This window comes from Dicentrarchus labrax, unplaced genomic scaffold, assembly GCF_905237075.1.
Source record: "Dicentrarchus labrax unplaced genomic scaffold, dlabrax2021, whole genome shotgun sequence".
NCBI lineage: Eukaryota > Metazoa > Chordata > Actinopteri > Moronidae > Dicentrarchus > Dicentrarchus labrax.
In genome coordinates, this window is record NW_026136715.1 from 16414989 (window position 1) to 16427186 (window position 12198).

The 12198-nt window shown below is 40.1% G+C and overlaps 1 protein-coding gene across 2 annotated transcripts; it reads left to right on the forward strand.

Annotated features, from left to right (window-relative positions):
• The first annotated feature begins 127 nt into the window (after nucleotides 1–127).
• On the forward strand, nucleotides 128–12065 carry mapk14a (mitogen-activated protein kinase 14a). 2 transcript variants are annotated; one of them, XM_051424290.1, is made up of 12 exons: nucleotides 128–548; nucleotides 2947–3076; nucleotides 3262–3320; nucleotides 6231–6342; nucleotides 6919–6948; nucleotides 7264–7311; nucleotides 7408–7522; nucleotides 7626–7697; nucleotides 8905–8984; nucleotides 10270–10348; nucleotides 10523–10696; nucleotides 10816–12065. In XM_051424290.1, the coding sequence occupies exons 1-12, from the start codon at nucleotides 430–432 to the stop codon at nucleotides 10878–10880; spliced, it is 1083 nt and encodes a 360-aa protein (XP_051280250.1). In that variant the 5' UTR covers nucleotides 128–429; the 3' UTR covers nucleotides 10881–12065. The 2 variants fall into 2 exon arrangements, with proteins under 2 accessions (XP_051280250.1, XP_051280249.1); XM_051424289.1 differs by lacking the exon at nucleotides 8905–8984 and adding an exon at nucleotides 8427–8506 and having other exon boundaries at nucleotides 129–548.
• Nucleotides 12066–12198: the final 133 nt, after the last annotated feature.

A 12198-nucleotide genomic window follows, 5' to 3' on the forward strand; every position in this document is an offset into this window, starting at 1 on the left:
TTTATATCTCTGCATTGTGACTATTGTGTTAAGGAGGATACTCGTTTTTCCTCGTAGCACCTGAAAGCAGCACGGGTTTCAGTTTCTGTCGTTGACTGCACTGTCCCGTTTTTAGTTCTCGCGAGACTTTGCGACGTGTTGCAAGCAGGGTGTAATCTCGGGAGGTCTCAAAGCGAGCGCAGTGAGGAACAAATAGCGTGAAGATTTAGAAAACGTGCATTAAAGCTAACGGGGCTTTTGCAACATTTCCGCAAGAAGGCAGCCCCCGTTGACTTTAGACTATTTAAAACTCTCTAGCGACGAGAGATAGTTCGTTTAGCTGCTCTTTTCGTAACTTGGGAAAAAGTTTAAGGCAAGGCTTGCACGGCTCGGAGTACCCACCTCAGAGCAGAAAGTCAAGTCCGGTGGTCGGTAGTTGATTCTGCAGGAATGTCGCAGAGAGAGAGACCCAAGTTTTACCGGCAGGACGTCAACAAGACGATATGGGAAGTCCCGGAAAGATACCAAAACCTGTCCCCGGTTGGCTCTGGCGCCTACGGAACCGTGAGGTGAATCTGCAGTTTTTATTTTTTTCGTGTTAGTTTTGTGAACGTGTAGCAGTTCACTTAACCTCCATTCATTTAGACGAGGCCTGCGCTGCAGATGCTAAAGTTAGGTTAGCTCGTCCCCAATCGTTGGCTAGCAAGGTGGAGCCACGATGTTCCCTTTCAGCAAGAAAACCTGTTGACTTGTTGTGTATCTGGTATTGTCTCCTTGTGTAATTGAATATGACTAACTGCATGTATATAACGTTGTATAGGCTACTCACACATACAAACTCCCCCCATACTGCAGGAAACAATAACTGGACTGTTGGAAAAAGTGTGTGTCCTTATGTGATCAGTGGGCTATGTTACATTCACAGACCAATAAATAAATAATAAATAAGCAACTCTTCTCACACTGTGGCTGCAGATCATGTTTCCATAGGTTACTTTAATGTCTTTTACATTACATTATCTCTGTAAAGTCCCACCGACAGGAGATGTAATCCGAGTAAGCTAGAGTGAGGTGATCAGATATAGTTGGCGTGTTCCTAATGTGTTATGTGTAATATTACAAATATGGTTTTGACTCACTGCCTTCATATTGATCATGTGACAATATCTATTATTGTTGCTTCCGTGCATATGTTTTATTTAAAGTAATGTTTACTAATGTTGACAAGATCTGCGAGTTATTTTCACTCATAATAGTTTAATAAATATATATAGTCATTTAGAAAGGAAAATGCGCTGTTTAAGCCAGATAAAGTCTGAAAATGTGTAGTTTTTGTCAGTTTTATAAAATTGAAAATTGAAAATCTAACAACTTTTTAATGAAATGAAAGTAATTATTAGTTGCAGCCTCAGTCCAGACGGTTGTGATACAGCCAGTGGAATGACTTTTAGGCTCATCTCTCTACAGTGAATGTTTTCAGTAATGATAAACAAATTTACAGTACAGGGACATTTGCATTTACAGTGGAGGTCATGGGACCTTGCTGTTAATGTGGATTTCCGTAATGGTGCTTTGTGGCAAATGCACAAGCTTTCACAGGGTTGACCCTTTACATTGGTCTGGTGATTAAATAGGTTGTGCTGATACTATCTAGGACACAACATTGTCAGTGGTAAACTTGATTTAGTGGGCAGATGTTTGTTTTGCAAATGGAAGCAGACAGCTGTGCTGTTGCTGGGCAATAGGATAATCTGTTGCTGGTCAGATTACTGTCCGCTCGCCAGTGCATCCAGTGCAGTGTCTGTGATTGTTTTTTTTTTTTCTTTCTTTGAGACAGTGCAATCTTATATTGTCTGTGTTTACATAATGGTCTCGACCCTAAGTTAACTGTGAGCCTCTGACCGGTTTATTTATACTGGAACTGCACAGCTAAACTACGTTGTACAATGTTGAGATGGCACATATCTGAATAATTTACAGTATATTGAAAACACTGATAATAAAATGTAGTTGTCTCAATCAGAAATGTACACAGTGCTTTTATCTAACATGCTTTACAATTAGTGTCATATTCGCATACGCACACAGGCCTATGGTAGCCAACTACCATGCAATGCACTGGCCTCACCATCTGGAGCAATTTTAGCATTGACATGTGAACAGGAGGAGCCAGGAGGTTGAACCAGTAACCCTGCCATTAATGGACAACTCTATTATACATATTTACGTATAAAAGTTTTAAAAAAGTTGGATACCACCAAAGCAGTAAATGTCTGTGTAGCTTCACATTTTTATGAAAGTATAATTCCTGAAATGTTTTGTCCAGAGGCCTTTAGAGGGCCCTTTTTCTACTTTGATAACTGATTTATATTTTTGAGGTTGAGAATCCAGTTTCTCTCTCTGCAATGCACATTTGTCGTCTTTTTTGGGATTCTACATATTCATAACTTGGCTGTTGCGGATAACATTCCTATCGATTTTGTTTTCTAAAGATATGCATGTTTTATTTGCTTGACACATTTGTATTAACTGACAGAAAAGACATCGGTAGTGGTTGATATGGAGGGTAAGTATTGCATATTTCAGCTTCAACAAGTGGTGATATTGGTGTCACAGGTGGCTCCTCTGGCTGCTGGCCTGCTCTCAATCTGCTGAGAAGTGACATTTTCTGCTGATGTTGCCCTTTTTTCAGCCTTCAGCAGCTCTTACTGCACCTACTTTGGTTTTGAGAGCAAACTCAGCTCATTCTGAGCCAAAACAGTTTTTCTCATCTGCCTACAAATGACAAGCTTGCTTTTCATTTCAAGTTAATTTCTAGTTCAAAGTATTTTGTAGATTTTCAGAACTTGTAGCTTTTATTCTTTAAATCAGTTCATGCTGACAAAAAAAGTATATAACTATTATTATTAGTAGTAGTATTATTACTGATGAGATTAAAGCTTACATGTTTGTCCGCTTTTTCAACAGTTCTGCATATGATATGAGTACTGGTTTGAAGGTTGCCGTGAAGAAGCTCTCTCGGCCATTTCAGTCCATCATCCATGCCAAGAGGACGTACCGAGAGCTGCGGTTGCTTAAGCACATGAAACATGAAAATGTGAGGAAACTTGTTTCTCTTCCCTTTGTTCTGCCTGGTGGTGCACAGGCGTGAAAAAAAATACACTGTTTGCATTTGCCTATGTAATGCCTCACAATGTGTTTGCATAAAGAAAATCTGCAGTTTAATTATGGTTTTAGTTGTCCATTTTTATTAACTTGACAGTGGCTTTCATATTTTTGCAGGTGATTGGCCTCCTAGATGTCTTCTCCCCTGCTACTTCTCTGAAGGAATTCACTGATGTGTAAGTTGTGTTTGTTTAGAATTATTATTGTTATTACCTAAGTTTCCCTCTGCCCTTAGGCTCGGGGTCATCTCAGCAACACTTTTGTGAATAATTTAAAAGCAGTGCTCAAGAAAGTGCGGCCTGTAGTTTCTCAGCAGCAGACAATCCTAGCTGTGGCTGGGAAACACCTGGAGACTGGCCAGCTGACTAACACGTTGGAACATTTCTTCGATTCTCCACTCTGTTAGTTATTCACTGTCTGGCTGCTACGAGAGTTGTTTCACCACCAGCTTCCTTCCCTTTGCTTCCTGCTTTCTGGGCTTTGTGAAACATATGTACTTGCTAGCAAACAGGTAGTTATTGTTTGTTGATGTTGAAAGTTGTCCGAAATGAGAAGTGGACAGCTAGACGGTGACTCAGTCCTCAGACGTGCGCGCTGTCTCCCCCGTTGTGCCTCTTCTCTACAGACACTGAGTGACTTGTATCAAGTATTAAATTCTGACAGTTGACACCCAAAAAAAGAATGTGTCTCAGTTGAATACTGGGAGTCAGATTTCTCTTCCCCCACTCACTTTGGATGTCATTCTTACTTCACCCATGTATGGAAAATTATTCCGTAAGATTTTACTCATCCTAAGTATTTTGGAGCAGTCGGGGAGTGAGCAGTGCAGCACCCAGGGACCCACTTCATGTCTGAGGCCTTGGTCAACAGCATTGGCAGGGTTATTTCTAATTCCTAACATGCATGTCATTTTATGTGGGAGGAAATCCACAGAAATGTCAGGAGAACATGTAAACTCCCAAGACTAGAACCCAGAAATCTCTAGTTTTGAGGAAGACAGTGCTCTCTGGTTTTTACCCATGGGAAACTGCAATGATTGCTAAACAGCTTAGTCATGCAACTACAGTTGAGGATATGCTGTTTGAAAGGATTTCAGAACCTGTTCCAAGTGGTTGGCATATGCAAATCAGCTATATATTTATATGTGCTAAGGGGAAGTTATTGGAGTCACATAAATGTTAGTTTATGTGGCATTCTTTGAGTGTGTTCACCAATAGTGTACTTCCAAATGTGTTGCATACCGTCTGGCAGTCATTCAGAATTTTACTTCATAAAAGTGTATTCATTTTTTATCTTAATTGAGCTGGTGTTTGTTTCAGGGGAGGTGGCCCACAGCTAAAAAAAACTGTAGGAAACCCTGCATCCATACTACACCACAAATATGGTCTCAAGCCTCCCAGACCGCTGAGAATGGGTTGTTTTTCTGGTGCATTCATGCCTTTATTCAGAGCTCAGACTTTGCAGTAAACTACGATTTACTGCAAAATGTGAACAAGGTCCCAGACGTTGACAGCTTGGGCTGATGCAGAGTAGTGAAGTGTGCTGAAGTTTGCCTTTTTCCCTCAGTCATCTCCCAGAATAGCCTCTGTGCCATGCAGTGTGACTACCTGACCTTTTCATATTTGACAAGAAAATGAGCTGTAGTAAGAGTTGCTATCTTTGTGGATATCTTTTTTTTTTTTTTTTTAAGGGGAACAGATTTTACACATCAAAGTCTGTTTACAGGCTACAGGGAGTACTACTGCATTGGTGAAAAAAGCTGAAATATAGCCTTTTGTGGCTCAAGAGGGAGCTGTTTTAAGTATAATAACTTGCTTCAAGCAATGTCACTTAAAAATCTGGAGGTTTGTAGTTAGAAAGAAGTGAGCTTACTACATTAGCTGCTGCTAGCATAAAAAATTCCACTCTACAACCAACAGTCTGCAGTTGAGTTGCATTGTGGGTAATGCAGGAAGCGGATTTTGACAAGGAAGAGGACAGCATGGAATAAAAATGGATGATATCTCTGGTTCTGCAACATTCATTTTCCCTTAGAGGAGTTCATCGTGTTTGCAGCTGAAATGGAGAGCCATCCTCTCAGTTTAGCATAATGTCATGGAGAACTGAAGGCAATACAAGGTCACACGTGTAGACTGTGTGTGACACTGGGCTCCTGAGGGAAAGGAAAATAGTCGGGTAGTGTGGAAACAGAAATTGGTGCCATGAAGTTTCTCCTGCACTACGTAGGAGAATGAATGCTGAGTCACCGGTTGTCAGAAGGAAATAAGTCTCTTTATCTGCACATCTGCTGTAACACTGGAAATGTGAAATGAGTGCAGTATGATATCCAGGAACAATCTCCGATATGCAGGTGCTGAAAGTGTGGTTCCCCTCTGCTCTAAAAATACAGACTGAGTCACAACGCTGTGGTAAGGCTCCTCAAAGGTCCAGCCATGCTCCTGTTTCTATAGGAGAGAGGAAAACAGAGGTCACTATTTATATCCCTTTTTTTTTTCTCCAAGGCAGGGTGAACTTTGGAGAGTGTCTGTGTCCCTGTGTGCTGCTGAGAACAAGCTCAAGCGTAACCAAGTGCTATTTTAAGTTCTTGCTCTCTGTGCTGTATATGAATAGAAGAGTATTCATGAAATGGGTATTTGTTGAGCAGCAGACTGACGAAACGGCACGCAGCTCTGTGTGTTTTGGCTGTAAAACTGCCACTGTAGCATCCTCTCGCCTTCTTTCATAAGTACTGTTTGGGCATTTCAAACAGCTCTGGGATTAGATTTGAATTATCCACTGCTGTTGTCCCATTAAGCCCATTTATCTGGGTTTGTTGTTAAATTACATTCCATTTGTGAAGGGCTTGGCCTTTCAGTGCCTCTGGAGAGAACTGAGAGTGAAAAGAAGTAGCAGCTAAACCGGTTTAAGCTCACTTAGCCATATGGGAAATTAGTTTCAGGCTGCAAACAACCCTGGAAAAATTTGTTGGAAGTGCAAATATATTTATTTATATCCATCTGGGTTTTTTGTGAAGTGAGAAAACATTGACATGCCTCCTGATATTTCTGTCTCTTTAAACTGTGATGACAATCTTTTATGATTGGCAGGTATCTTGTGACTCACTTAATGGGGGCTGATCTCAACAACATAGTGAAATGTCAGAAACTCACAGATGACCATGTGCAGTTCCTCATATACCAGATCCTCAGAGGGTTAAAGGTGAGGTTGTTAAAGGAATAGTTTGACATTTTGCAAAATATGTTAGATGAGAAGATTGGTACCACTCTCGTATCTGCTTGGCATAAAGACTGAAGTCTCTGCTGGTTGCCTGGCAACCTCCCAGTGACAATAAGACCAAAGGAAGTCACTGCACCTAGACAAGAAATAGTCCCACGTGTAACCTTCCGTAAAATGAAGAAATATGTTTTTATACTTCAGCTTTGTACAGATTAAACAAACCAGATATTGTGTGTTAACTAGTGAGATGTAGAGATGCTGGTTGACAGATTGCGTTACTTTTGGACAGAGCCAGGTCTGCCGTTTCCAGTCTTTATGCTAAGCGAAGTTAACCCTCTCCTGCCTGTATTGAACAGACAGATATGAGAGTGGAATTAATCATCTCATCCCATCTGACTTGGCAAGAAAGTGATTAAGTGTATTTCCCAAAATGTGAGATGAATCATGTGCTTCCTACATTGTACTGCAGTGCCTCTGACATTTTATGTTGTGGTAAATCAATACATCTTTAAACTAATATTGTAATTTAATGCACTATTCTCCTTTATCCCTCTCCAGTATATCCACTCAGCAGACATCATTCATAGAGTAAGTGCGATGTGTGACTTTTGTCAGACAAATGTCACTTTGTCTTTGACCCTGATTGGATCTTTGAAAAAAAGTGTGTCAGGGTTTATGAAATCTTCCACTTGGCAGAGTTAGGCCCGTGGCTTGTGCAAACACTGAAGGGAAGGGAACTCATAAACATGACCTTTTGCATGGTGTTAATGATGTGATGCTTTTTATTATCATGAGAAGGGACAGATTTGTTTCCACACATGAAAAGTATAAAAACACAAAATTATCATTAACTAAACTTAAATTACACTTTCACGTTCTCATTTATGGCTTTGCTCCCTTCAGGATTTGAAACCTAGTAATCTGGCGGTGAATGAAGACTGTGAGCTGAAGGTCAGTGAACTGCTGCTCTTATTTAAAACATTGAGTTCACGAATGTGAATATTTTTGCAAACAGCTCTGCTTTTTTTACACTTCATTTGCTCCCAGATTTTGGACTTTGGGTTGGCGCGGCACACTGACGATGAGATGACTGGCTACGTGGCCACCCGCTGGTACCGTGCCCCAGAGATTATGTTGAACTGGATGCATTACAATATGACAGGTAGATAACATTAAAAAGCTCTCTTAAATGTATGCACCTATACATCATGATAAAAGAGTTGTTCGACAAGTGAATGCTAATGTCTTGCTTTTCTGTGTTTCAGTGGATATTTGGTCAGTGGGGTGTATAATGGCAGAACTCCTCACTGCAAGAACTCTGTTTCCTGGTACTGACCGTATCCTTTTCATTTGAGAGTACAGTACGTACAGAGCTCTTAGTGAAACTCTGACACCTCATTTGCATAACAAATGAAACAGGTTAAACCCACATTGACAGGGAAGTATTGATTTATATATTTTTTGCCAGCACCGTAGCAGAATTAGATCTGCAAGGCTTCTTTTCTGTTTCCTCTCTTGAAAATCTGCTTTTCATCTTTTCTCCTGCAACATGACGCTGCCCAAGGCTTTTTTTAATATTAAAAATGTAACAAAGATGGTACCTGTTTCCACTCTTCCCTCTAGCTTGACACTTTCTCTTTGCTGTAATGTTTCCACTGGCGTGCTTCAACTCTTCCTACCCGGCCAGTGTGCATTGTTGGCTCGAGGCCACTTAATGCCTGCATTACTGCCAGTCTTTGTATGGGCCTATCAATCTGCAGCGTTTGTGCTCAAGATTTTGTTTATCTTTCTCTCCCCTTGCCAGTGTTTTCAGACGGCTGAGCTTCTAAATTAAATGTACAACAGGACTGTCTGCTGCCTCCTTTTTTGTCAGCTTACATTTCAAATACTTTATCTTCTCTTCTCTGAGCAGACTTGTTCTCTTTTGTCGCATCTAATGTGTGAAATATAAAGCGAATATAGTGAAATTTCACAGATGGTTTTGAAGTGACATAAGTTTCACAAGGAGGATGAGGTTACAAGTTCCCCTTGTTAACATCTGGTCTTCCTTTACCGTGTGCCGGTAGACATCGATCAGTTGAAGCTAATCATGCTTCTCGTTGGAACACCAGGGCCCGAGCTCTTGATGAAAATATCTTCAGAGTCTGTGAGTTCACAAAGTTCTGCAAGGTTTTTCTCTAACCAGTTTTCTGCTCCAAACTCCAAAGCACACTGTGCAATAACTTGTTGTCTCTGCTACCTAACTGACGGCATGTTTTCCACCCTTCAGCTTTGTGGGTTTGGTACTTATGTTTGCCGCGATATGATTATGAGACAAGTGATTGAGCTCTGACTTTCACTGATTGACTGTAATGCAAAATATTGTTGTGTCTGCCAATTCCTCTGCTTAACGTTTTTGTCACATTTTGCTTCAAAGCTTGAAGTTTGCTTTTCAGCATAACATTGTAGTGCATCTAGATGTAAACCGCACAGTGTTAGATTGAGAATCAGCTTCTTAACCAGCTCTGCTCTGTCGCTATACTCCCCTTGACACAAGCTTCATAGATATAAACCAGCTTCAGCAGATAATGCGTCTGACAGGAACGCCCCCAGCATCTCTAGTCAACAGGATGCCCAGCGCTGAGGTGAGCAGGATCTACGGTTGCTTTATTTAGACCAGACAGCAGGCCGGGCCGGGAGGACAGTCAGACCTTCTATAACTCTTTTTCTTTGCTTTCAAAGCAACGCAGCTCTTCGCTTAGTACTATACTAACATATATCCATATATAGAATAACGGCAGTGACATTTGCCTCTGTGATAAGGGAATGGAGGTGTTAATGGCCACATACGCTGGACTAGAATCACTTAGTTGACTCAAACTACTTTGGTCTAGTGGGGTGTAAGGAGCAGCACAGCCTCTAGGGGCCACTATCAGCAATCCCTAGTTTTGCCCTTTAATCATAGTGATAATCATTCTGTGATGTCTGACACGCTTGCTGCATGTGACTGCAACAGTGAAACGCATTTCTGTGCTTGTTGTTTGACTTAGCTAGTATTAAAATGTCATTAAACATGAACTAGACTCACTGTTGGTGATTAAAGTAGGTACTAACAGCATTTTCTGTGTGAAAGATGCTTTGTTCTGTGGTTTTCTTTCTGTTTTTGTTGCACATTTCCTGAAACTTGCTTCTCTCTATGTTTTTATGTATTTATGTGTTATTTTTCATTTAAAGTGATAGAATAATCGACAATTTGCAACCTAAACAATGAATCCGTCTTTTTGTTTGAGGTGTTGAGTCTTCACTCACACAGGAGATAGCAGGGTCTTTTCTTTTAACAGATCTTTGGGGCTTGTTATTTTTAGTTTTTAATTAGTTATTAAAACAGAATAAAAAAAAAATGATGAAAATTGGACATGACATTTTTTATTTGCAGTGTAAACTTGATTTATCTGTTTAAATCAGACGTCTTAAAAATGCTGTTCCTCCTGCAGCCCGAATTTCGATCACATAAAGATGTCTTGCTGTCACACTTCAGGGTTATCAATCATATATTTGCTGCAAGCTACACATAGCTATCACCAACAGCTGCATATGTGTTTTTGACTGCTTGCGTCTGACTTTAGGCAGTCAAAAACCTGTAATAACACAACTTTGAGTTCTTTTGTATATGTTGGCGTAATTTCTGCTATGGGTGGTCAGTAAAAATGAGTCCTGCTCGTCACAAGAGGACCTAGTTTACCTGCAGACACACTCGTTTTGGTGTTTATATACTTTTGGGATTATACAATACAGTCACATCCGTAAACATAAATGTAATCAGTGTGCAGCAGTGATTTGATGTAGGTGGCTACATTGAATAGAATCAGGAGCATATAAGTGTGTCAGCATTATGAAGCCGACCGTACTTCACTGTATTTATTTTTCCAGGCCAGGAACTACATCAGCTCCTTGCCACAAATGCCCAAGAGGAACTTTGCTGACGTGTTCATTGGTGCCAACCCACAAGGTAATACCAGAGGAAAACGGGCTGTGCTATGGTTCAGGCCTTGCTAAATGGAATTAATTTTGTAATTGTTTTTCTTTTTGAGTAATATTTGTGTAAACTGGCCAAAACTTAACATGAGAAGACTTTTAATGGATCACAGACTGTTTGAGGTTTACATGTTGACATGTTTTTAAGCTGTGGACCTTCTGGAGAAAATGTTGGTTCTGGACACTGACAAGAGGATAACAGCTGCGGAGGCTCTGGCTCACCCCTACTTCGCTCAGTACCACGACCCAGATGACGAGCCCGAGGCCGAGCCGTACGACCAGAGCTTTGAGAGCCGCGAGCTGGAGATTGAAGAGTGGAAACGTACGTATTTATTCTACACAGAAACTCTAATACCAGAGAAATATTTTTATATGTCTGTTAGATATAAAGCCATAAAAAATACTGATGCGTATTTGAACATTTTCTCGTTTTTCTCACAGGATTAACCTACGAGGAGTTGTGTAGTTTTGAGCCACCTATCTTTGACGAGGATGACATGGAGTAACGAGACGTGCTACCCACATCGACCCCAGCCTCCAACAATTCGAAACAACCTCGAACTTGTGCATTAGTGTTCTCTCAGACACACTTGTATCAGAGTGCCTACCAACGTTCGTCAGTCTTTATTAACCGAGGAAGCATTGTCCACGATTAGCTCTTGTAAGGAGATCATTACCAGCGCAGGAGAAAAGGAAGAGTTTGACCAATTATCATTATTCTTATTTATGAACCACTAATGTTGATGGTCCGTTGCTGGGAAATGTCACTTCTTGCCGGTAGCTGAAATAATTTTATATTCTTCAGATTTTTAAAAAGATTTAGACTTTGATGACTCATCACTGTGACACTGAGATGCTGAAACGCCTGGACCTATAGCTGTGCTATTCTGTGTTTTAAAATTTTCTATTGAGTAACTTATGAATAAGCTTTTGTTGTCTATCAGTTGAGAAAGGATTACGCTAGTCTACCACTCACCCTGCCAAGCTGTCACATATAGCACTGGGTCGCATGTATTTGTAAAATTACTTTTTTGATTCAGCTATCGCCATGATTGTTCCTATATTTAAAAAGTGAACTCTGAAGGGATTCATATCTGTGACAGTAGTTTTTAGGTTTTTAGGTATTTGTCAATTTGAGAATGTGCCTGTTCTGTGTAGTCGCTGACATTTTTAGTGCTCAACAACTGAATTTTTCACATTTTAATGTTTATTTTGATTTATTTAGATGCTCAGTGAGACTGTATACATTGTGGCTACACACAAAAATCTGAGCCTCTGCTGTTTAAGGACAGTACTATTCAACAAGGCACCTAAATAGGAAAAAAAACATTCATTCGTACATGCTCTGCTCAAAAATATGTAAATATCTGTGCCATATTTTTTTAAATCTCTGACGTACTGTCGATGTGTTATGAAGCAATCACTTTTTAGTATGTTCATCAGTTAAAGACTTTGTGTGCGTTTGTGAGAGTGTGTTGTTGGTTTACAGGAATTTTAAGTGTCATGCTAAAACCTCTAATAGAAATACTGCTTAAATGTGTTTAAAGAGGGATTTCAGATGTATTTATACTTTGTGGAGGTGGTATTTATAAACAACAATCGAATGATCCCTTAAACTATTTTCAATCCTGCAGAGTAACTACCATCTTCAGTCCTTTGTTTAACAAAATAAAGACTTATTTTTAAGAGAACTATTGTATTTCCTCTACAGCATATTTATTTCCTATTTTCCAAACACTTATTTTATCAACAGTGCCTCTCTCAGTGATTTCACTTGAGAATAAATGAATGCATTGACATGGAGGATTTTACAAGAGGACAATG

Bases quoted from the DNA above. Each gene is read 5' to 3' on its own strand.
- mapk14a (XM_051424290.1), top strand. From the start codon at position 430: ATGTCGCAGAGAGAGAGACCCAAGTTTTACCGGCAGGACGTCAACAAG. The intron at 549-2,946 runs GTGAATCTGCAG...CTTTTTCAACAG, and splicing joins GGCGCCTACGGAACCGTGAG to TTCTGCATATGATATGAGTA. The intron at 3,321-6,230 runs GTAAGTTGTGTT...TATGATTGGCAG, and splicing joins CTGAAGGAATTCACTGATGT to GTATCTTGTGACTCACTTAA.